Below are 25,928 nucleotides of genomic sequence, written 5' to 3' on the forward strand. Positions count from 1 at the left end.
AAGGCCCGGAAGTGACGCATTTCGTAGCGGCCGCCGGTGCGGACACACGCGGTGGCGGCGGCGGCGGCATCACGGGGATCACCATCATCACCATCACATCGCGGAGCCGGGGCGCAGCACAGCGGCCGCGTCGGTCCCGCCCGCCATGAACCCCTTCGCCTGGTACCCGCCGCCCCCTCCGGGCTTCCCGCCGCCCGGGTTCCCCCCGCCGGGGCTTCCCCCTCCCTTCTTCTGCCCGCCGCCTCCTTGGGAGCCGGGTTTCTGGGGTGCCCCCGGGCCCTTCCCGTCGCCCGCCGGCAGCTTCCCGCCGCCCAGCACCGGCAGCCCCTCGCAGCCCTCCGACACCCTCACGCCCGCCGAGAGCTCCTCCCAGCCCGCCGACGGCTCCTCGCAAGCCACCGACGGCTCCTCGCAGCCCGGCGAGAGCTACCCGCCTGCGGAGAGCTACCCGCCGTCCAGCAGCATCTATCCCCCTGCCCACACCTACCCGCCGCCCCCCGCCTGGTTCCCGCCGGCCTACGGACCGCAGGACCCGCACGCTGGTGAGGGGCGCGGGGAAAAGCATCGCTCGGGCCCGCCGACCCCTCCCAATCCCCTCACCGCCGGGGTTCGTGGGGTTGCCCCTAACCCTTGAGGGACGGAGGGCTCCTCTTTCCTCCAAGCGTGTGCCCCGCTGGCTTTAGTAGCTGTGCAAACTCTCCCCCCACGTCCTTCCCCACCCGAGGTAGCAGCAGGTGTGTTTTATCCGCTGTACCTATAACTGGATTTTTTTTTTTTTTTTTGAAGGTGGAAATGGCAATTTCTCCCAGCAATGGCAAGGCAAGCTAGCAGCCGGGTTTAATAAACGTTTTCCAGAAGAAAATCCCAGGCCAAAGGTAGGGACTGGGGTACTGGAGTACCTAGGGCAAGAAAGGTGTGGAGCTCTTGGAGCAGGTCCAGGAGAGGGCCACGGAAATGGTCAGAGGACTGGAACATCTCTCCTGTGAAAACAGGCTGAGAGAATTGGGGTTGTTCAGTCTGGGGAAGAGAAGGCTCTGGGGAAACCTTACAGTGACCTTCCAGTACCTGAAGGGGCTGACAGGAAAGCTGGGGAGGGACTTTTTAGTAGGACCTGTAGCAGTTGTACAAGGGGCAATGGTTTTAAACTAAAAGGGAATAGATTTATGTGTGACATAAGGAAATTTTTTTATGGTGAGGGTGGTGTGAAGTTGGAACAGGTTTCCCAGAGAAGCTGTGGGTGCCCCCTCCAAGGCCAGGTCTAGTGGAAGATGCCCCTCAGCTCATAGCAGGGCAGCTGAACTAGGTGATCTTTAGAAGTCCTTTCCAACCAAAACCATTCTGTCCATCTGTGATGGTGGTAGCTGTGTGGGATTTGCCTCTTGGTAGAGACTTCATGCTCTTTTTTTAACATGTCTGTATTTACAGGAGAGCAAATATGTAACAGTCAGTCTGCAAATCTTGAGCCCCTTGGGAGAAGGATATGTTTCAACCAATTCTAACACAGGCTTCCTTTAGAAAAGCCCTTACTGTGGTGATGTCTGAGTGCCTAAATTAGAGCAGCACTCTTACATTATCAGGGCCACACAGCCAGGTCACTGTGATGTGTGTAGTGGGAGAAGGAAAGATTTCTGCTGCCCTGTGAGCTCTTCTGTATCATGTGAGAAAAGGCATGGTCTGACCTGATGGGGAAGAGACTCAGGGCTGTAGCCTATCTGTCTTCTCAGCCCTCACTAAATCTGTGCCAACCCAGTTTGCACAAGTGATAATTGATGGAAAGGTGGTGGAAAGAGCTGAGTAAAGGGCAGTTTGTTTGGAAGGTGAGTGATTTTAATTTCACTTTCATGTTATGTTAACTTATCTGAAACATGTTTTAATTGGTAGCAATTTGTTAGCAAAAGTGTTCCACGCCTAATTAAAAATAGGAATACCTTGCAATCTTGTAACTGCAATCTTGAGAGTTTTTGTTTGGGTTTTTTTTCAGAACAAAAAGAAGAAAGAGCCAGTTTTCTCTCATTTTTGTGATACCTGTGACCGTGGCTATAAAAACCAGGAGAAGTATGATGAACACATTTCACAACATAAACAGGTTGATGAGTTTGTTAAGTCACACTTTGATTTTTTAATCTTGTGTTTGATAATCAGTTAGGTGTAGTCACTCTGAGTTGAAGACATGGCAAAGAGATTCTATAGCTTTAAAAATTGCTGGTAGGATATTTTTTCTAAATGCTGCATGCAGAGGAGGTGTCAGTTGGATTTTTTGTTTTGTTACTGAAGTAATTTTAATGTCTTTTGAAGTCTTGCTAAGTCACCCTAGGGGCAGAAATTAATTAACTAGCATGAATATAACGTAACATTCTTAAGAATTTTAAAAGAAATAATGAAACTTGAAACTGGAGAGTCTTGCAAGTGTTTATCTTCAGTTATCAGATCCATTGGCTTTACTTATTACTCTAAACAGATGAAGTTTAAAAGTACATTGTCCCTTCTTACTGTTTTTACAATCAGGTTTGTTTTGAAACTATGTAGCTTGTAAGTTTTGTTTTGGGTTTGTGTGAAGTGTGATCAAATGCTTGTTTATTTTTTGTTTGTGTAACTCAAATGTGCCTTAAGTTCACCCCTTTATCTTGCAGTGCACAGAAGAAGGCTGCAATTTCAGTGCCAATGAGAAGACAGTTCAGATACACTGGAAGAATGTATGTATCCCCCTGGGCCCAAAACATGAGATTGTGCATGTTTTACTGTAGTCCCACATCTCATTCTTCAGTTTTAACTTTTCTGGGAGGAGTCTCACCTCTCAGTAGAATCTTTTGTAAGACAATATTGTGGATGAGAACATGTTGAATACTTGTGAGATTAATTTTGTATTTGCTGTCTGCAGTCTTGCCACTTTAGGAGGTGAAAACAAGTGGGATACTGCTGTAGTTGATAGAATGATGGGGTTTTTTCTTTTTTTTTTTTTCCCTTTCCCTTGCTAAATGCCTATGAAATACTGTTTCCTTAGGCACATGCACCTGGTGCTAAAAGAATCAAACTGGATAGTCCAGAAGAGATTGCTAGATGGAGAGAAGAAAGAAAAAGGTGAGCAACATTTGTGACTTATAAATTTGTTTTGCTATATTTTCTCTGCGTGGTCATGAGATGACAGCTGAAAGGCAGCAGCAGTGCATGCTTCCTGCTGCTGTTCCTTTGATTCCTCAGAGCTTCTGCAGTAGTGTTCTCAGGCATTTGGACAGAGCCAGGGGGGTGAGAGCTGCAGAGACTGTAATAGTTTAGATGGTTGCAATAGAAGGCAATATATGAGCTAAAAAGGAAGTAGATTTCCCAGATGTTTAATTTGATTCCCCATGCTTGGTGAGCAACTCCTTCCTTTTAACCTGGTCACTGTGGCATTTTACATCAGAAATATGTGTGTGGTGTTTTTTTCTAATATCTAAGAAATTAGCAACTCTTGCACTGACTAATAAGTGTAATACATTTTGCTGTGTCCAAACTTCCACAGCTTTAGTGGTCCCCATAGGCCCCAACAGGGAGTTTTCCTAACTTTTAAGAACTTTCTGCATTGCTTGACACTCTCTGCTGGAAGAGAAAAGAATCAGTGAATGATTCTGTCTCAGGCAATCTAAGTTACATTGTACCTAAGGTGCCAGATAAACTTCCCATGAAAAGCAGTATTTCTCAGTATTCCTCACTCAGTGATGTGAGGTGGTATAACTTGTCTGTTAACCAGCACTGAAGTGTTTAAAAATTTGCACTGTACTTCCACTGACCTGATTTGACTGAGTTTTTTTACCCTAAGGTTTAAAAAAGGTTTCCCTAGGGTTAAAATCTACCTATTCCAGTAGGTGAATGGTGCTGTAGGCTTTCCTCACTTGTGGTCCTGACTTAAAATACAGCTTTGTGAATCATAAGTACATGGGGTTTGTTTCCTGGAGCAAGAGTCCTTTATGCAGAGTGTGAAGTGATACGAATTTATTTAAAGATCATGGGTTGTCCAAAGGAGGGTGAGTAGGTTGGTGAAGGGATCCAGCACAAGTCCTGTGAGGAAGGGCTGAGGGAGCTGGGGGTGTTCAGCCTGGAGAAGAGGAGACTCAGAGGAGACCTCATCACTCTCTACAACTCCCTGAAAGGAGGGGGTAGACAGGGGGGGTTGGTCTCTTTTCCCAGGCAACTCTCAGCAAGACAAGAGGGCACGGTCTCAAGTTGTGCCAGGGGAGGTTTAGGTTGGACATTAGAAAGAATTTCTTTCCAGAGAGGGTGATCAGACATTGGAATGGGCTGCCCAGGGAAGTGGTGGATTCTCCATCCCTGGAGATATTTAAAAAGAGACTGGATGTGGCACTCAGTGCCATGGGCTGGGAACTGCAGTAGTAGTGGATCAAGGGTTGGACTTGATGATTTCTGAGGTCCCTTCCAACTCAGCCAATTCTGTGATTGTATGAATTTCTAGAGAATCTCGTGGTGGATACTGTTGTTTTTTTGACAGATGAATACAATTGGGCTGTGGTACAACGTTGCTGAAAGCCTTTGTTCACTGCAACACAGTAAAATCAATAAAAATAAAGTTTTGTAGCCACAACCATCAACCAAAGAGGGCAATATGGGATTAGGACCTTCGAGGCCAGGGCCACTAGATGGAGTAGTGCTGTGGTTTATTTTGGTACTTCAGTCCTCTGGGCATCTTGTTTAGCTGTGATGGATGGGTGTAGAATGACAATCTGGGTGACTTTTGTTACTCTTTGTTGAACAAGGAAGCTGTAATAATGTCTTCTAAAAAAAAAAAAAAAAAAGTAAACCAGAACAATAAACCCAAAATTTCCAAAAGGAAATAAAGAGAGAAACATGGTTGAAACTTTTGTGAAACATTAATTGGGTCACCAGCAAATCATCAGTTTAGTCCTGAAGGTCTGTTGTTGACTCAGAGTAAACATTGCATTGTACAGAAAATAAGGACACCAGAGGGAGTCTGAGCTATTAGGCATTTGGTTTATAGTGACAGGAAAAAGCCTTTTTCTTTCTAGAAGCTCCAGTCAGAGCTAAGAATGAATCTTCTTAGGTCATTAGTAGTTTGTTTCTAATTAGGTTGCAGTGATTTAACATGTTTCCATGCTGCATCCCTAACATTCCTGTCTTGTTCTTTCAGCCATTACAAATAATTACTTACAGAGCGTAGATTTTTCTTTTTAATTAGCTCTTTTCTTTTTAATTTGGTTGCTCAGTTGTTTATCCTGCTTAAAATCTTTTAGAAAGAGTCTGTGTTTAAAATGCAGCTTCATGGGGAGTGAGGAGAGGGGAGTAAGGAGCAAGTATCTCTGGATGAAGGACACTGGGTTGGATGCTGTTTTCCTGTCTGATTCTGTGCAGGGTCCTGTTCATTGCTGCAGCCTTCATATCTCTGCTTACCTAGAAGACTCTAATGGTTCATGGCCTGATTCAGCAGGTTCAATCTAATTAAGCAAATGGCAATAGAGATGAAGTTGCATGGGATCTCAGGGTTTCCCTGTGCTTTGCAGACAGATGATTGTGAAGGCTGACTTTGACTTAGGTGATTACAGTTACTTTTCTTGTTTTGATTTGTCCTGTCCCTTTCAAATGTTGAGAAATGTGCTGGTTTTAGCATATTTTTTTTCTTAAACATTAGCTCAAGGGGAATTACCTACCATTTTATTTCCTTTTTATATCAGAATGAGACATTGCTGTCTTCCATTGTTCCCAAGTGAGGTCTGGGTCCAACTGAACTGTTTCTTACCAACTCTTCTTGAGCAAAGGTTGCTACAAAGGATGTGTCAAGGCTGCTGTAGTGTTACTGCTGATCATTGAACTAACTTTTCTTATGTCCCAATATAACATAGGAGTATTTTCTTGATCTTAAGTGTGGCTTGTAAATTCTCCCCCCTCCTCCCCTTTTTCTTTAATCCTTTGGTGTTTTTTGGTTCAGTTAGGTTTGACTGCTGTATTTCCTTGCAGTACATCTTATAGGCTGAGTGTGTGCTTAATGAATGAAGGTCAGTACTGTCAACACCACCACTTGTAATTAACTTGTCATTCTCTAGATGAATAAAGATAATCCTAAAGTAGCTTGGAATCCTCCCTGGTGTTGCATTCATAGTAGTTAAATATGTAATAAGGGAAAGAATTTCTTAGGTCCTGGTAAAAGTAGAGAAGCAAAATGGAAGGAGTGTGTTGGTAGATCAAGGTAAACACAGGTATAATAAAATTTACTCTGAACTGCAGGGATGCATTAGCAATAAAACTGCCTCAGCTAACATATGGCAGGCTCACAGTATGGATACAGTGCTTGATAAAATGCCTGGGAGTTTTAAACCAGGATTTTATCCACTCACTGTTTGGAGATCTTTGTTCCCTTTGGGCTCTCCACATCCCCTTTGGTGTTGGTTGTGTGTATGCAATCAAGGCCAGCTCAAGAAATTACTGAGGTAATTTGATCACAGTGCTGTTCCCATAAAGATGATGAACTTGTGTAGCTCTCAATTCAGAAATCCATTGTGTAAACACTGTTATATAAACAGTTCTCTTTTTTTTTTCTGTTAGATATTGGCAGTTTTGTTTTTTCCATTGCTTGGTAAGAGCTGGTTTACTCTGAGGTTTATATGAGCAAGATAGAGAACACTGGCCTATGAAACATGTATGACTCTGGCTAGTGCACTCATTTATTGGAAAAAAAATACCTAATCTCTGAGGCACACATTAGTAATTATGCTCAGTGTTGCTGTTTCTTGTCTCTGGAAGCTTAGGATATCCTTCACCTGCATGTCACTTTGTTGGTGTCTATATAATATACTCATTTAGCCTGAAAACTAGTTTTCTGGTGTTACCCTGGCAACTTACACTAAAAAACTTCTAGTTTGGATTATAGAAGTGTCTATGGTTGGAAACAGCAGCTGCTGTGAAATGGGACTTCCTTCTTGGGCTTCTCATGAAATCTCCTGTGCCGGGCCATAAAGTCTTGGTTTAACATCCTCATTTTACAATAAGTTGGTTATGTTCACAAAGCTTTTGTGATGACTGCTGAAGCTGTATTCAGGCTCTGACAAGTTTTTTGCAGGACCTAATAGCTGGGCTACTTCTGCTTCAGTGGTGTGTGTATGGGTAATATTTTAAGAACCTCATTTTATTAGGGGAGGGCATAACTTCTGAGGAGGGTTCAAACCCGAGTCAGCTCACTGGATTTTAACATGGCCTTCTGTATTGAGAGATTCAGTACAGGCTCTTACTTCTTCATTGTCACACTTCTGTTTACTCTTCCTGAATTTAGCTTCCCTGAATAAGAACTCTCTGTATCAAAAAAAAAAAAATAAAATCAGTTATTGATTATTTTTTTTAACTTCTTTTGAGTACTTGTGGATGTTGATAGTCAAGTTAGCAAATCCTGCCATAAAATTTTACCTGAAGACCATAGTGGTTTTGGTGTAGACACCTGTCTCTGCTTAGCATCCAGCTGAATTTTGCTGCCCCTGTGGGTTGATTTAGCTTCTTCTAGGAGGTGCAGACTGCTCTGCTGAGGCTGTAGTACCTGGTGAGTTGTGGAGTTGTACTGGGGCTGGTACACTGGGGTGGGTGAATAGCTATGGTCCACAACTTGCTCATTGCAAGGACACGTGGGGTTGACTTGTCCAGGTCCCACCAGAACCCACTGGTGAGCTTAGTCCAGCCTTGTCCTTGCACAGAAGAACACCTGGGAGGGAGTGAACCCAGTCTGCTTTGAACTGAGTCCTGTGGACTTGAATATCCAGAGCTTAATGCCCACCAGGCCTTTAGATGGAGAGTGAACTAAGAGGTGCTCATTTGCTCATTGTGAATGAAATCAGACCCTGCACATGTGCTGTCAAAATAGGTCCCTTTTCTGCACAAGGTAAAGGCAGTAAGTAAAATGCTATTTGAAAAGAGCTGGAGAAAATAAACACAGGCACTCTAGGTGGTTGTAGGGGTGCTTTTGCAGGCAGACTCAGTCTTGTGACTTCAGCTGTTACCTGCTGCCTGTGTCAACTGGAAGGGTGGTTTAGGAGAAATATCTCAGTCTTGGCAATGAATGGAGAAGCATTTGTGGAGTCCATTAGAGTGGTGGAGGGAGTGGTAACTCATAGGAATGAAAGTGGGAGGCAGTCATGTCTCAAATCATGGTGTGAGAGCATGTCTGAGTATGTCCTTAATCAGCATAAATATAGGAGCACTTTGAAGACTCTTTGCTCCATGATTAGGGGTCTTCCCTTATGTCTTTAAAAAAAAAAAACAACCCAAAATTTTAAGATACATTTGGGGCTCCTTTGAGCATGAAGTTTATAGCTCCCTCTCCTCCTTTGAGCTTTGCTTATATGAAAGAAAGCACCTTATCCTGAAACTGTGGAGAGGTGCCAAGTGCAGGGGTCTTTGTCAATGTGCAGGTCCTGAGATTAAATAATTGATTGCACATTTGCTGTGTGCTGGGAGTGTTATCATGGATGAGTGAATGCAGCTAACAGGGAAGAGCAGAGATAAAACATCACATCCCTATGCTCACTTGAGCTGGATGGTGGGTTTCTGGGAGAAATCCAATGAAAATAGACATTTAAAGCTCTTGTTTAAATCCTCTTAAAGGAGACAAGTTCTGTAGTGTGTTTAGGTGTGTCCCATAGGAAATGGTTCTCATCTTTTTCCCTTGGTATGTGGTAGAAGCTGTCTTGCATCAATCTGACACTTAACATTCATGTTGTAAAACACTGAAGATGCCTGTGATAAGATTAAATATTTAAAGAAAGATATGTGTCTTTTTTTGATAGCTGTATTTAGTGAGTAGCTGTTCCAAGTTTCTTGTTACTCCATTTTAATAGACTTATCAAATATTTATACTTTGTGTTTCTATCCAGAAGCTGGTGGGGGTGCACGAGTGTTTCTCATTTACTGCCTTTATCTGAGAGCACTGGGATTTCACTAACTAATGTTTACAGAGCAACTGGTGTAGCCATTTTGGGGCTTTGACAGTAATTTGCAGCAGGCTTTGCATGTTAGAACCAGTGTGGTGTTCATCTGTAGGGAGGGAGGTGGGGAATAGGAGAGAGGGGTGGTTTGGGAGATGGTTATTAACAGTGGATTTGTTTTGATCTGCATGACTTAGCAATTTTTCTTGAAGCTGGAATTAAAAAGGCACAGTAATTTTGGTGAACTAGATGTCAGTGTGCAAGCACAATACTGAATATTGCTCAAGAGGAAACTTGTGTGCTTTCCCTTAGCTGCCATGTCAAAGAAATCTTGTGTTCCCAGAAGCTGTTCTTATAACCTTTTTATATTACAAGAACTTAGCAGCTGGTTTGCTAAAGGCATGGTGGACCTTTTAAGCTCATTCAAATACTTCAGTAGAAGCACTATAAAAAATGAAATTGCAGGAATAAATCACATGGTTATATGTAGGTAGGAGCAGGCAGAGGGTCCAGAAGCATAACTAAACTGATTTTCTATAGCTTGTTTGATGGTTTGGTAAATTTAATCATGATAATTTGTTAGTTTTTCTTTTTTCCCCATCTGAATATGTTAGCATAAATGCACTCAGGTTTCTTTTCCTCACCAATGCCTTTTTAAGAAGGAAACAGTGTTAAACTTCCATGAAACATTAAAAAAATGTACTGAGTGTATAGAGTATGCTGGCTTGGTAAAGGGGGGAATTGACAAAGTAGAGTGAATCATTTAAGAGACAATGAATTTTTTTTCTTCTAGAAATTTTCCTACTTTGGCAAACATTGAAAGGAAGAAGATGATGCAGATGCAGAAGGAAGAAAGGGGAGAAGTTCTAACTACCCAACAGTTTGGGTAAGCATTTTGAAAGAAGCTTGTTACTTTCCGCCTAATGGGTTGAGAAGTAAACTCACTGGAGTATCCCAGTACTGACTCCTTCCACTGTACACACCATCTATCTGCCTTTTAACAGGGGTCAGGTCATTTACCAAGATGCAGATGTAATGTTCTTTTGTTTACAGTGCTTTCTAGTCCACTTCAGTTAAATTAAACAATTGTATTTGAAATCTAATGTTCTTGCTGAGTTCTGCACTCAGGCTTATTTGAGAAAACCAGATTCTAGTGGCTGTGCATTAGATCAGTGTAACCTTGGTCTCTGAAAAGGGAATAATGGGGGTGGAAAAAACATACTGAATCCACATGCTTTAATGCCTGAAAATGGCTAAGAGAGATTTTATGAGTGGATTTGTATTCTTAATCTCTCCTTTTAGATGATAAATCAATAATCAGGTGAAGAGGGGTGTAAGAGTTTATTTTCACTGTTAAAGTAGCACTACTTTCTTCTACCCTCCATTATTTTTACCAGTCTGCTACCTTTGTTTTGAGCCTAATCCTTACCCTTTTGGATTTTTATCTGTTCTCTCACATTGTGAATTACATTCCAGTATGGTCCTTGTTCTTTTCTCCTCAGTGCCAATGTTATGTGAAATCAGCTGGCTTCATTAGCTCTACTTTAGGGCCTGTGGAAAGACTTTAAAAAAAATGTTATAATCATGCAACCTCCTAGAATATCACTTGTTCAAACTGGAGCAACTGAGCTGGAAGGCAGGAATAGACTCAGTTCTAAGGGGCCCTTGCTAAATACTGTTTGCTGCTGAATGAAATTGAAGCTAGCTTGTTTCGTTGGGGGATATTTTTTTTTTTGTGGTGGTGGTGGTGTTTTGTTTTGTTTTTTTTAGGGGATGGTACCAAACAAAATAAAACTTCCACCATGGTAAAGCAGCTGAGCTAGTGCAGAGTAGGGTTAATGTCAAGCTAGTGTAATTTGTTAAATGGTTACCTTGCCAAATTGCCTTGGTGCAGAACATGCTTCAGAAGATGAAACACTTGTCCACCTCCTCCAACTATTTGCCTTTCGTGACTGTGGAAGGAAAGGTTTGTAAAGGGCTGAAGCTTCCTTCAAAGGATATAAAGTTGCAGAAGTGCTTTGGACACCAGGAACTGAATCAAGGCATTGAGACTGAATCTACAAATATACCTAAGGCTATGTTTGGAGATTCTTAGGAGCAAAGATGAGGTTTTTTTGCCTCAGTAACAAACTGTTCCGTGTCTACAGGTTTCTTTGGTAACTCTTGTGGCTGTGAGTCAGGTGCTTTATGTATTCTTAAATGTCCATCAGCAGTTCCATACTGTTACACTTGTTAATACCTTTATATCTGGAAAATTGCCTGAAAAAACAGCTGTCAAATTACATGTGGTTCGATTTTATTTAGCGACCTTTAACTCTGTTTGATTTTAGAAATCCCTTCTTTTTTCCCCTCCCTTCCCAGTGCTTCTAGCCCTATAGACTGCTGCAAAGAGCTGTCATTTCTGCTTTGTATATCAACAGTAAAGATTCTGGAATTGTTGCTTATCTGGCAAATTACTGATGCACGGGGCAAAAATAGAATACAGCTTGTTCTCTGCAAGCTGTACTGTTAAAGCAAATAGCTAAGCAAGATCTAGAAAGGATTAGATACTTAACACTTCTGTGGCACTTTCCATTTGTGGTTCTCTGAAGTGCTTTACAGCTACTAATTCAGCATCCCTGTGTGTGAGATTAGAGATGCAGAAGGAGCACTCTGATAGTCTGTCTGGTGTCTTGCAACAGCTGATTAATAGCACACAGCTCTTTATCCCCTCTGAATGGGAAGTGAGGAGTAGTCTGTCTTTGACTAGGGAAAGGCAGGAGACAGATGCCAGGCAGACTTTTGTTGGGATGTGTTTGTGACCTTCCTGGGAGTTTCTGGGTGTTTGAGGCCCAAGGAAAATCACAATGTTAGGGTTTTTTTTAACCCTTGGTCAAGGACAACACCTCTAATTGAGCCAGTATTTGCTCAATACCTTTGGTGTTATGCAACAACATCTTGAATTTAGAGCCTGATTGTACAAATTCAGAAATGCAGGTTTCTGGCTAGATGGAACTGCTTTATGGGAGCTAATATTAGCTTCTTTTTGTGGATGAGAGACATAGACAGGAAGGTGGTGGCTTGCCTCTTGTGCCACAGGAGCACTGTGGTGGATGATGCTATTGAGGCTGAGCAATCAGCATTAGACACTGTCATAAAATAACTGTAGAATGAAATGTTTTGGCTATATAAAGCCATTTTGATTGCTGTGGCAGGCCATGTTCTCTCAAGAAGGATTTACTTAGCCTGAAAAGTTATGGAGGAGAGGAATATTGGTAATGGGAGTCTTTCAGCACAAGCAAAGAAGTGGGTGGCTTGGAAGGGCTGTTTGATGGAGGTCTACAAAATTGCAAAGGTGGGAAGAGGTGAATAGAATGCAGCTGAACACTGTTTTGTGTAACCTGAAAAGGGTGGGGGTATAAAATGGACCATTTGAGACATCAGGATTAAGACAAACCCAAAGAAGTTCTAGTTCATAAAATATTAACACCCTGCTGCAGTACATTCACCCTGCTGCAGCATTCCACGACACGAGACACAAAACCATCAGTGTCTTGGGAGCATCTCGAGCCAGAGAGGATCTCTAAGTAATACACCATAGAAAAATCAGTAGAAAGGTGTTCTGTTCACCCTGCTTTTATGGTCTTTTTTTTTTTCCTTCCTCACATGTTCACTAGCTGCTTATCAGTGACAGGGCACCACGTTAGGAATACACCTATGGGACTCTGCTTGCAGATGCATGTCTCTATAGCCAGGGAGGAGTTTCAGGAAGAAGCTCTTGCCCAAGTGTGGCATTATATGGCTGGCTAGGGATGACAGGACCTCTGCCATGCTGTAGGTGAGGCTGAGGGAGAGAGTACTGAGCATGGGGTTCATTCAGGATGATAAATCCTGCATGTCTTTTGTGGTGGTAATGTGCTGTTGTTTAGTTGCTTTAGTTGTTTTCCTGAGAGAAGTTTCTGTTGCTTGAAAATAATATTTTCAAGAGGCTTAGGTGGTCCCTTCTACATTCTCATTCCTGTCACACCTGTTCTTGTATCTATAGACTTTGAGAGTTTAAGCTCTCCAAGTGCGTTCCTATAAACTTCTTATTTATAGGATAACCTGGACGATCATGGGAACATGGAATATTAGTGGAACCACTATGGGATTTTCCCATATTTTGGGACTTTTTTTATTTTGTTTTTTTTAAAAAATCCATTGTCCCAACGAAAGTTGCTTTGATTATTTTTCCATCGAGTGAGGAAGTTGAGTGGCACATTATTTGGTGGCAGGAGTAGGTGACACCATGGTGACCGATGGTGTCAGATGGCTGAATGGATTTAGTGCAGCAAAATCCTTCTCTGAGCTGTGTCTGGAAAAAGGAGACTTCAGCAGTGGGAGAGTGTGTATAGTAGATGCTTCATTCCATATTCCCCTTATTTTGAATAACTTAATTGCTTAAGTGAGTGGACTGTTGGTTGACTTCATCACGTGAAAACGGTGTCCTCACACTGCAGGTGATCAAGGAATTTGCTTAGCTCATACAGCCTTTGCCCTGTTAAGAGATAAAAGTCATGAATTTAAACCTCCTCGTGTAGGTTCCAGCTTTGTCACATTGCCCTGCCAGTGAGATGAGCTGTGAGTGCCTGTCTGGTCTGTCACCACATGTTAGCTGAGCTGGAGTAAGTCCTGGCATCATGCTGTGTTGCTGAACCTTAAATTCAGGCTGGAGGTGTTTGGTTGTGTCAGTTGCATTTATTCTCATTGCTTGTCTTTTATATGAGCTTTGCCTTTGTGTTCTCCAGCAAAATGAAGGGAATGTGGAAAGCTGCAGATAGCCAAGAGAGGCATGGGCAGCAAGGAAGACAGAGGAGAAGACAAAGGCCCCCATTTTGGAAGAAATTCAGGGAAAACGGTGGTGATCATAATGCACACAGAACTCAAAATGAAACCAACAGAGCAGAAAACAGCACGTGTGAAAAGGATCATGAAACCCAGCATGCTTTGGAAGCTCAGCCACACGTGAAGGATGTGGACCCTCTCAGTCTTCTGGCAAGCAGTGATGTTGGTAAGATGAAGGAACTTGGAGAAATTTTTAGTAACATTGCTGAAGCAATCAGTGACTTTCTGCATAACCAGCAACTTCTGGGGAGAGCCAGGAATTTCCAAAACCAAACTGTGTCCTGGACTGAAAGATGGCTAAGTTGTGCATATTTAAAATGGGAAAACTCTTTACTAGAAGATTAACACAAGATTTTATGGTATTGGTGGAGAATACTGGGGAGCCTGTAATACCTTCTCATTGTTATTAACAAAAAATCCCAGGATTGCAGTGTTGTGGCTAGAATAGTGCCAGGGCCAACAGGGTCAAAAGCCTCAAGGTAGTCCAACATCCCTGTGCCTAAAACATGCACTTAGGACTTAATTTAGAATGGAAATTTGAATTAAGGGATATCCTCATTCAGGACATTTTCTTCTAAGAAAATTCCCAGTGTGATTTTTGTGAAAGAGTGAGTCAGTACTTTATCTAATGGAATTGGAGTAAATCTTGCATTTTGGGGAGCTTCTGCCCTAGAGGGCTTGGTTGGCCTGTTGTGGAGGAGAGTGCTCTCTCTCAGTAGTGCAGAGGCCTTTGATTTTGTCTGACTGAATTCGTGTCAGACATGAATTATCTGTGGTAGGAAGAGCTACAGCCAGTAGAGTTGGCTGAGATAAGGTTTGGAAAGGAGCTGAAATGCAAAGCCATTGAAGAGGAAGAAAAATTCTGAGTTGAAAAAGCAAATAGAAGAATGTTTAAGATACCAGGAGCATTAAGCACCTGTACATACATATGTTCACAAGTTGATCATATTATAAACACACAGTACTTCTATGTCTTCGTGACTTTTCTGTGAGAATTAGAATTACTTCAACAACCAAATTACTTTTTTAAAGAACATTAAATATCAATTTGTGATTTTTGAAAATAGCAGTGTTTAGAATGTGAAAACAAATGGATTTTCTTGTAAAAGGTAAGTGCATTACTTAAAATGTCAGGATTTTTCTTTTTAATTATGATTTTTCTATTACCTAATTTACTCTTGATATTCTCCATATGTGTGTGTTCTCAGAAGTATGGCTGCCTAGGTTTCTGGGTTTTGGGTTGGGTTTTTTTGTGTGCATTCCTTGTTTCCACATGCTGGCAGCAATATAAAGTTCAGATATAACTATTTATAATACAGTATAATTATAACTATTTATAATATAGTCAGCTGTTATACATATGTAGAATATGTTCTTAGATATGCTCTTAGAATATGGTATTTAAGCTGACTTATACTCTAGCTATTTTTAGCAAAAAGGGTAGAATTCATCCCCTGGAAAGATGTCTGATGCTGAGTTTTTCCTCTTGAAAATGTAATCTTCAATTAGTGGGAACAAGAACTCAATATCCCTGTGCAATTTGTTTATTCCACTAATCTCTCTGTGTTGGGAAACTTAACCATGCTTAAATATAACTATTTCCCCGCAGCATCTGTGTTTTACTTAATGATAAAAAGTCTAATTATACCAAAGCACAGCTAGTTCCTTCTGTTATAATAGGTAGAAAAGGGATGTAGTTCTTGCTTATTACACATTATTAAAGCTAGTTGCAGGTCTTTTTATGCTATTGAGAGATAGACATAATAACAAACACAATACAACTAAGTAGAATTTAAAAAAAATCACACAACTCAAGTCCATGATTTTACTATATAGGCACACTTTGAGTATTTAAACCTTCCTAACAGGAGCAGCCAGTTCTCTAGAGTGAATGTATTTTCTGCATAATGAATTCAGTTAAGTTCTTTTTAAGTATCTGGATCCTTCAAAGCTAAGAAGTTTAATGAGAGATGAGAACTTTTTTTTTCACAATTTATAGGCAAAACCAAGGTAAGATAAAGAGTCTGTCTGTAAAATGCAGAGGGATCTTCTCTATATAGTTATACTCAGTGGTACATAATGCTTCCTCCAAACAGTTTACTCTCAAGGAGAAAATATATTCCCATAAATGTTTCCCTAACTTGCTAAAAAGCAAAATAAGAGCAGTTCTTTAAAACGTAAGGAAAATAAAAAGCCATAGTATGTGGCTTAGATAGAAAAAAAGTAGCAATGAATCAAAATAGCCTGAGGTAAATGCTGTTTTTTTAATGCTTATGTATGTGCAGGTGCTATGTATTCTCCATTAGAAAAATGCACTGCATTTAGCATGACCTTCCAATATAATTGCAAAGTGATATTATTAGTAAATCTGTGGGGATCACTCTTTCTCAAAAAGAGCTCAGAGTAAAAGCAAGCAGGTAAGTAGTTTAGATAAATACCTGTGTATATAAAACACACTTCAGACAACTACTTTTTTATCTAAAAGTTATTTTTTCTCATTCTTGAGAATAATCTCAAGTGAGTCAAATTGCCAATCATTAATGGTGTATTAGAAGAGAATACATAATAACATTTGTGATTTCAAAATAAAGATCTCAAAAGTATTAATTTCAGTAAAATCTTAAGACTTGTGAGGACAGGGGATGGCAGAGGGCACAACTCTCTCTGTGAAGGTCAGATTGCAACCAGTCTTTTCCTACCAGACTCAACAGGCTAGTTTCTTTAAAATATTTCTCTTGTAGTGTTTTGTGTGTGTACATTGGAAATTTATCTGCAAATGTATTACTGAAAAACATTTTCTGGTTTTCTTGCTAACGTAAGCACTGTTCACCTGAGAGTGTTTAGCCTGTATGTGTTGTTTCAAACTAAATCCATCCCAACTTTGCCTGTTTATTGTTAATCTTTTTCTGCTATGGCTCTGTTTTCCTAATATCCTCAATTTGATAAATTTTGGTCAACTCCCCTCCTGTCTTCCCAGTGTTCCCTTTTGGGCTAGTTGGAAACTAATACCTCATTTATTTGTGTGTGTCTGTAATGCTTTGTGGGGATTCAAGTATCAAAAAGTCCAAAGTACAGCTGAAAAGCAATCATCTAATTTGTAGCCTTGGTTCTCGATGTCCCTTCTGAACTTTTTTTTATTAACCAAGAATTTCTTTGCTCTTAAATTCTCACTTTGAATGAGCCTAATTCTCCGTTCTCACCAGCCCCTCCCCAAGTGGCTTTTGAATCCTTTTCTTCCACCTCCCACCTCTGCAGAAAGGCTTCAAAACACATTATGAAATACTCTTATCTCTCTCTTTACCAACACTTGATAATAAAACCTATAATTATGTTTGGTATGTGAAGAAAGAACCAGAGAGCTCAAGCTCTTCACAAAATTTTCTGCTTCTGTAGCTTTGCTGGCAGGACAGCAAACCAGTGGTGAGACAGCTTTACCACCAAATGTCTGTAGAGGGTAGGCAAGTGTGGGTTTTTTCTGGGAGTCCATGGTGTTGGGCACTGATGCCCAAGGTTGGACTTCTGTAGTTGGGAGATGAGGATGTGGAAGAAAGGCAAGGCTGGCTGTGTGGGTGCAGGAGTGCTGGGACAGATCCCTCTTGCTTTTTCTCTCCTTGCAGAATCCGACAAGGATGAAGCAGCAGCTGAGAATGGGAAGCAGGGATTGACTGTTGCTCCCAAGCTGGTCACCTCTGCCCTGACTGCACTGTCAGTCAACTATGGGAGTGCATCTGACAGTGAGCCTGAAGGTGTGTAGGAGCATGTCCTCTCCCCTTCCCCTCTCCCCTTCCCCTCTCCCCTTCCCCTCTCCCCTTCCCCTCTCCCCTTCCCCTCTCCCCTTCCCCTCTCCCCTTCCCCTCTCCCCTTCCCCTCTCCCCTTCCCCTCTCCCCTTCCCCTCTCCCCTTCCCCTCTCCCCTTCCCCTCTCCCCTTCCCCTCTCCCCTTCCCCTCTCCCCTTCCCCTCTCCCCTTCCCCTCTCCCCTTCCCCTCTCCCCTTCCCCTCTCCCCTTCCCCTCTCCCCTTCCCCTCTCCCCTTCCCCTCTCCTCTTCTGCCCTGTGGTGCTGCACTGGAACTGTGAACAATGAAAAAACTTGATCACAAATTACCCTTCTTTAGAAAGGGTTGGGGGGGCTCCACCTCTCCTGTGTTCATTTGTCAGCTCCCATCCCATTGTCCAGCCCTTGTGTATCTGTAAATACAGCATTTATAAGGGCAGTAGCTCATTGGCAGCTCTTTATGGCTGTGTCCCTACTGCTGAAAGCTGCAGATTATCAGTCAGAACCTGTATAGTACTTAAAACTTCTTGAGAAAAAACTTGAGATCAGAGGTGTTTGGGAGGGAAATACAACATGTAAACTGTGGCTTCCATTTATCAAAGATGTTAAAGTAATGGCAGTTCAGTGACTGTATCTCCAGAACATGAGGCTATGGAAATGCCATTTGATTTCTGGCCTGCCAGAAAATTCAGAGTGTAATTCAGAGCTGTCTTGTACCTGTTGAGTTTCAGGTTTACACCAGTAAAGGGAGACTCCTGGTAAAGGTTATGCACAGGAATGTTTTTGTAATCTATAGAATACTGGTGTAAGTCAGTCATGCATGAAGGCAGGCTGGGAGGAGTAAAAGGGTATGCCATTTTTTCTGTGCCTCTTGTTTCCCTATTCCTCCCATCTCCCAGTTCTGAGTAACTGGGTTTACTGGATGAGCCATTATAGTTCCCAGTATGGTGATAGCTCCAGGTCTCAGAGAAGCACTCAGACTGACCACAGCATTTGGTGCTGACAGCTGGTGCAGGTGTCCATGTGGCCTGTCTGATGCTTTTCTTTTTTTTCTCCTAGCCATACAGCATGCTTTAGAAAGCCTCAAATAGTTTCCTGAAAGACTGGGTGGTTTCCCTCCCTTGCTTATTTGCTTGCCCTTTCTCAGCAGCATGTCCTGGCTTGAAGTGATGGGGGGAGGGGGCATAAAATGTCTTTGGCTAGAGTATGTGTCATTAAATATCTCTAGCCTTTTTTCCTCTAGTTGGAGTGGAAAAAAAAAAAGCACCCTGGCTTCATTCTCACTTCATATCATGTTTGAATTGTGCCAGGTAAAAGCTGTTTTGCTCAGCCTGTGCACTAATTTCCATGGCCTTAAGTGCTTTTTCCATAGAAGGCTGCAGGGTGTTGCAGTAAGATTTGAACTTTCCAGTACTTGGATTTTGTGCTTCTCTGGGTGATGCTTCAGTGTATTGTAGAAAAGTGCTGCTGTTCCTTGTGTGTGCAGATAATTACTGTGCCTTACTTGCCCTGGGTGGCCAACATGATGTTACAGGGAGCACCTAGCAGGTAGGGAATTGAACTTGGGCATCCTCTGCCCTAACTGCATCATGGTTTTTTTTGCAGTCAGCTATATTGTGGAGCAGAAGCAGTGCACTTTCTAAGTGAATAACAAGGCAGAGGTTTGAAAATCTGCTCAGCTCTTACTATTTCTGTTTGTTGCAGCGTTTAAATATCTTGTTTTCCTTCCTGTGAATACTCAGAGGTTATTCTTTGTATTTTAGAAGAAACCCTAAACCAAACAAAACCCTCCCTCCCTCCAGGTAAACCTTGAGCATTCTCACATCAGGCTGTGTGAGCAAGGATAGTAACTAACAAGCTGCCAGTGCCTGGGTATGTAAGCACTTTAAAGAGGCTTTTGAGTTGAGATAAAACTCTGTTCTCTTTCTTTAAGAAATCCCAGTCACGACTGCAACAAAAGCTGAGAAAAACCAGCCTGAGCTCAGAGATACGCCTCAAACTTCTTCTGTTCCTTCGAGTCAGAACCCAGATCAAAAGAGACCAGAACATGCAAGCACAACTCTAAGAAGCTCGAATTCAAATGCACGTCCCCCCAGAGGGCCTGGCAACAGGGGCAAGAAAACATCATCTGCCCTTCCCAAGCGCCGTCCAACTCTGCTGGAAATGGTAACAGTCTGAGTGTTTAAAATAATGCCTCCTCTACAAGTGCAGCACTATCTGTGAGCCCTTCTCCTCTTCCCTGTGGGAAATTAGAGCACTCTGTTAGCAAAGATCCTGTCTTAAAAATAGCAAAGTGAACGTTTCACTCGGAGAAGGTGCTTGAAATACACAAATGGAAATGCCCTGGTGTGCATTCAGGTCGTGACTGACTTTGGTGAGCAAGAGATGACAACTTAATCGTGTGCCTAAAATGAACTGCATAAAGGAGAAAACCCTTAATTCCTCCTCCTCCCATCCCTGTGGTTGTATCCAGTAGATTTTGTTTGTCTGTGATCCCATCAACCTTATTCTGGTCTTCCTCCCTTAGCTCTTGGCTTTGCTATTCATCTGCCTTCCTCTGGTCAAGGAGCACACAGCTTTTTTTAAGGTGCTTTCAGTGATTTTGTTGGTAAGGGTGTTGGTTGAACTGTAGAGTGGTGTTGAGCTGCAACCTGCATGTACATGTGACTGGATGCATTTCTGAGTGATCTCCCTTAGTTTTGGTCCTGGTTAGGGGGGTTGGACTTCATGATCTTCAGAGGTCCCTTCCAACCCCTGACATTCTGATTCTTTGTGTTTCTTCACTGTAGGCAAGTTTAGATCAATCTGAGGAAGTGACAGCACTGGTACCTTGAAGGGCAATTTGGTGTCTCTAAAGGGTAAAAAGGAGTTTGTAGGGGTGAGCCTAAGGTTATGATTCTGTTCTCAGTAACAGTGTTAAATCATCCTATTTGAAAGCTCAGTGGCTTTTGTTAGTATAAATAAAACTTCAAAGCTTTTATTTCATTTAGTATTCAAAAGCAGTATTAGATGGGTAGACCACCTTTGTGATTCTGTAAGTAGCCAGCATAAAGCTCCCCTAAAGAGAATAAAGGGAAAGGGAATAATATAAATAAAGGGAAGTTTCCCCATAAAGAGAAAACTTTCTGTGGCCAGAACATGGGAGAAAACAGGGTGCCCCTCACATCAGGGCTCTGAGACAGCAGAGGATGTTCAGGCAAGAAATACCTGATAAGGCACATCCCAAGCTGCAGAAGTGGGAGAAATCCCTTGATAGTCCTTTTAGAACATACTGCTGTGGCTGCCAAGAATTACAGCTCCTAGTGACCAAAAAGGAAGTGTTTGCCCTTTCTGTAGCTCCCTAAGCATGCAGTTGTCTTTATCTCTTGCTCTTCAAAGTTGTTGGTGATCAAAGCAGTGAGGATTGTAGAAAAAAGTCAGATGAAATCCCACATGCTGAGAGAAACTGGCAGAACATATAAAGCCTGAATTGTAGCTTGCCAGTATAGTCCATTTTACAAATTACATTTTGGTGGGGTTTCTTTGCCTTTTAATGTTGCTCAAAACTGTTGTGAAAGGACATGTGTCGTGGGTGTGAATCACAGAGGAATGGCTGAAATTTGTAGGTAGGCTTTGTCAGAAATGGTCAGTGTATTAAAACCTTGAGGAAGAATTCATCCAAAAGTGAGGAAGTGGAATTGTTAAATAAAGGATGATGTATCAGTGAAATCATGCCTCAAAAAGAAAAGGAGAGGTAGGAGAGGACCTGCAAAAGTTTATTGGCAGTCATTTGGCAGTGAGCTTGGACACTATTAAAACATGTTTGTTGTAGCTGTGCAAACAGTAATGTGTGTTTAGACATTCTTTATGCTGACAAAATCAAAAGCTTGTGTAGCATCACTCCACTGATATCCATCCCTACTTTAAAAAATATAATACAAAGATAGTCTTTGATAGGGGGGTGGTGAATCCAGCTGTTTCTCCCAGTCTAGCAAAGAGAACATCAGTGTTGTCCCTTCTCTGCCCTGATGGGCATATTTCAGTTCAGACTGGAGGTTTCTAAAGGCCCATATCAGGTGTCAGCTGCTTGTAACACCTCTCAGTAACTGGTCTAAATAGAAATACACTTTAAAGTGACCGGTTACAACACTGTAATAAAAAGAAAAAAGCCTCTATGCAATGTTGCAAGCCAAATTTAGCTAGACCTGCAATGTGTAATACAGACCTCCTGGAAATGAGCAGACTTAGCCATTTGCTTGAAATCTGTTTTGTTCAGAGTACTGCTGACACTCACAATGACAAAAGGCCCTTCAGTCTTCTGGCTGATTTTTTAAAATACCAAGATGAACTTCAATGAGGTTAAAGGAAATGGAGGCCTGTAGCACTTTAAGCCACTAGGTTGGTGGCTTATAGCCCAAAGCAGCTACTGATATTTAAATCCACATTCTGGTATGAAATGTGCCCTTTTCTTGTATTTATAAGTATTTTTTACTCATAGAGGCTTTCTAATGAAAAACACATGGGATGTTGAATTACAGATACAGTATAACCTGGAAAGCACAGAAGATGCTAACAGACTTGCTGTCCTCATGTACTGGAATATGTGGCCTAGTATTTTAGTCCATTGTATGAGAACATAATCATCTGGGTCTACAGTCACATAATGGGGGTGGAAATTCCTGGTATTTAGGTATATTCAGCAACCTTCTCTGCCACCTGGGCAAAGTGAGACTGGCAGCTTAATCCAAAGGTGCCATCAGATTTGTCAGAATGCTGTACCTGCCTTAGTGAACTAATGGTGATAAATGAGCAGATGGTGATAAACTCTTGCACTTTGAGCATGTATTTTCCATCCTTTTCAGTTGTACAGTCACGTGCCAGTACCACAGTGAATCTTGGCCATTATGAGCCACAGTCACTGGAACTGGTGTTTGGCCACTGACCTGCACTGCTCTAGCAGCCTGATGCTGTTCCCTCCTGCTCTCACCTCTTCCCTTACATGCTGGGCCTTTTGCTGACCCTGTCCAGTTTTCGACACACACAAATCTTAAAAAAAAAAGAAAACAACACAACAAAACAATACAAAAAGTTAGAACACCCTGTTTGTTCATATTTGTCAGGTTCTTTTTCTCCAGGGTGGTGAACTGAACTGAAGCAGAAAGGGGTCTGAGCAGCACGAGCTGGTGTGAGGGAGGGGACAGCAAGTCCTTAGGCCACCCAGCCCAAGGAGCTGTGCAGTAGTGCTGTCAAACATGTTTGCTGGCTCTGCCAAAGCCCCAGTCAGTCAGTGGGAAAGCCCCAAAAACGTGGGAATACATGGATTTCCTGTGCAGTCTCCTGCCGCGTGTGTCCTGGACTTGTGCGAGAGAGCTTAAATTCAGAGGTGTTCAAAACTCCTGAGTGGAGTGATGGATCTTACTAGGCTTGTATCAGCTACAGAGCAATAGAGGGGGAAATGTGCATCATCTTGTCTTCTTTCTTTGCAGTTACTGGCCCAGGACATCCGACACGAGAGGAACGTGGTTTTGCAGTGTGTTCGATACCTCGTCCGAAACAACCTGTTTGGACTTCATTTTAAAGCAGAAGCCCAGGCTGAAGCAGAGACTGAGCAGTCCTGTTCAACTGTAACTCCAGCAGAGTCTTTGGACAAACTCAATGAACCTAATTGTTCCATTAGCTCTGACCTTCAGTTAGCAGGAGGAGGAGATGATGCATTATTAATAGCCCAGGGTGAAAAAGCATCTGTGGATCATACTTCACAGATGCCTCACCTGGCAGATGAGGACATATGGGAAACCCCAGCAGTTCAGTGTGAAGAAGCACTGTAGAGGAGGTCTGTTGTGGACAATAAAGCAAAGGCTCACAGTTTATACCTGACTGAGGCTTTCTGAAAGACATCTGTGTAACAAAATAATCATGAAAGTACATAACGAGAGCTGTTAAAAACAACTTCTCTGACCTGTTCTGCCCCAGGTGGCCATTTCCTTGTGAAAACAGCAATCTGCCCTGAGTAACTGCACTTCCCCATGGCAGAAAGGCAGCAGTGGCACAGAGTATGACCTTCCCTAGAGTAAGTGTGGATCCACGCTTCTGGGCTCTCAATGCTTTACCTTGTTATGGAACGTGTACATCAGCAGAGCCAAGTAGTGGTGTAGTAGGATGGATCTTACTCAGGTGAAGTCATGGTCTGGTGTGTCTGGGAGTATCTGAGTGTCCAGAAGTATTTCAGTGTAGTTTTGGTATATTAATTCAGAGCACATTTTTTTCCCCCTCAGCTGTTACTGATATATCCAGTAGAAAATGAAGAAATAAAATGGAAGACACAAATAACCTGGCTTTAAAAGTACTGCTTGCACAAGGAGTCATCTTCTCTTTGAATGGATGTTAATTGAAGAGAAATGGAAATGAGGGTGTAGTCTGATGCAAGAAGCCTTTAAAAAAAACCCCAAAACTGTAAAGATAAAATAGCTGCTAACTACTTGCATTAGTACTAGGTTGCTGGTTGACCTGAGGTACCCAGTATTAAGCCTTGGGCATTAACTGCTGCTGCAGTCATTGCCTGATACACATAACTCTGGATGCAAAGTCTGAGTATTAAGAATATAATCAAAGTTTAAAATGCTTGTCAGGAGTTACTGGTTTGTCCCTTTTTAGTACACTTTGGGAATTTATTAGGTGGCCTTCTGGATTAATGTCTTCCATGGTACAGTGTTAAAATGCACACAGCATCTGGTGGTTTGTTGGTTTTTTTTCCATTGATTTGTGTATACATCTGTGGTGTTACAAGCACGAAAAAGCATCAGCCAAGGTTTAGAAGCTAGTTTAGTCTTTTGATTACATTGTGCATTTGTCTGAATTGTTCCTGTCAAGGGCAGATGTTGACTTGTCACATGGACACTGAAAATAAAAACCTCCTTTTAAAATAGATTTTGATAGTAGATTTAGATAATCTGTTATCAAGACTTCCACTTCAGAATCTGCTCTTTGTCTTATAGTCCTGGCTACATGTTGGAGTTAAATCTCAGGGACTGATTTTATTCTTTTGTTCTTTGGTAGAAGTTTATCCTTCCACCATACAGAGACTCACATGGGGTGGGGTTTTTTGTTGCCTTATTTTCTTTCCTCTAGTTCCTTAACTTGTGCCATACATCTCATTTGTGGTGCACAGGCAACCAGAAATGGCTGAAAATTTTGTCCCACTGCTCCGTTATTTATAGCTACAACTACATATTGTGTTTGTAATGCACTGTCTAAATTTATGGAATTATATAAATATCAACACCCTTGTAAAAATTGTGTGTCTCAATAATATATGTGCAGAATAGAAGAAGTGATCATAAACATTTGTATTTCCAAGGCTGGTGATTCATTCTTCCCGTGATGGTCCCACGAGTCATCTCAATCTCACTGACTTGCTTACAGCTCTTACAGTTTTACTGCCATGAAAGTACCAGCAAAGGACTCTGAGCCACAGAGATCTGGCACTCGGGCAGAAACTGATTTCAGAGGGGTTCCAGAACTGTTGCATGGGCAACAGCTGCAGGAAAAGAAATGGATGTCTTAGGATTGCTACTGACTTGCACTTTAAACAACACTTAACATGCTTCTGTTCCTGTCAAATTGATGGCAGAGTTTGCTTTTGTACATTCTGACCTTGTGTTTAAAAAAACCCCAACAACATAACAACAAAACCTTTACTCTGAATTCTTTATACTCTTGTCATTATGGACTTAAGGATATTAAACTTTCATACAAAACCAAAAAGCTTTGTCAGAAGAAAATCTTTTTAAAGTCTATTTCATGTTAAATAGCAAGAGGTTTCTTATGAGGGAGGTGGGTACCTGGCATAAATCAGGTTTAAGCTGGGACTTGTTGCGTTCATGCAGGATACATACATGCTGTACTCAGCCCTGGTGTGGCCACACCTCGAGTCCTGTGTCCAGTTCTGGGCCCCTCAGTTCAGGAAGGAGATTGAGGTGCTGGAGCAGGTCCAAAGGAGGGAAACCAGGCTGGTGAAGGGACTCGAGCACAGATCCTATGAGGAGAGGCTGAGGGAGCTGGGGCTGTTCAGCCTGGAGAAGAGGAGGCTCAGGGGAGACCTCATCACTCTCTACAGCTCCCTGAAAGGAGGGTGTAGCCAGGGGGGGGTTGGTCTCTTTTCCCAGGCAACTCTCAGCAAGACAAGAGGGCACGGTCTCAAGTTGTGCCAGGGGAGGTTTAGGTTGGACATCAGAAAGAATTTCTTTACTGAGAGGGTGATCAGACATTGGAATGGGCTGCCCAGGGAAGTGGTGGATTCTCCATCCCTGGAGATATTTAAAAAGAGACTGGATGTGGCACTCAGTGCCATGGGCTGGGAACTGCAGCGGGAGTGGATCAAGGGTTGGACTTGATGATCTC

At 42.2% G+C, this 25,928-nt stretch overlaps 1 protein-coding gene across 1 annotated transcript; it reads left to right on the forward strand.

Annotated features, from left to right (window-relative positions):
• NUFIP1 (nuclear FMR1 interacting protein 1) lies at positions 1-25,292 on the forward strand. Its single transcript, XM_071739764.1, has 10 exons — positions 1-542; positions 787-875; positions 1,982-2,086; positions 2,631-2,693; positions 3,002-3,078; positions 9,706-9,798; positions 13,679-13,941; positions 17,393-17,521; positions 19,483-19,715; positions 23,015-25,292. Exons 1-10 carry the CDS (start codon positions 146-148, stop codon positions 23,354-23,356), a joined length of 1,791 nt encoding a protein of 596 aa, XP_071595865.1. The 5' UTR covers positions 1-145; the 3' UTR covers positions 23,357-25,292.
• The last annotated feature ends 636 nt before the right edge of the window (positions 25,293-25,928 follow it).

Source organism: Heliangelus exortis, chromosome 1 (assembly GCF_036169615.1).
Source record: "Heliangelus exortis chromosome 1, bHelExo1.hap1, whole genome shotgun sequence".
Taxonomy (NCBI): Eukaryota; Metazoa; Chordata; class Aves; order Apodiformes; family Trochilidae; genus Heliangelus; species Heliangelus exortis.

Excerpts from the sequence above, each read along its gene's own strand:
- NUFIP1 (XM_071739764.1), top strand. The coding sequence starts at position 146 with ATGAACCCCTTCGCCTGGTACCCGCCGCCCCCTCCGGGCTTCCCGCCG. Across the intron at positions 876-1,981 it reads AAGAAAATCCCAGGCCAAAG|AACAAAAAGAAGAAAGAGCC; the intron begins GTAGGGACTGGG and ends GTTTTTTTTCAG. Across the intron at positions 3,079-9,705 it reads TGGAGAGAAGAAAGAAAAAG|AAATTTTCCTACTTTGGCAA; the intron begins GTGAGCAACATT and ends TTTTTCTTCTAG.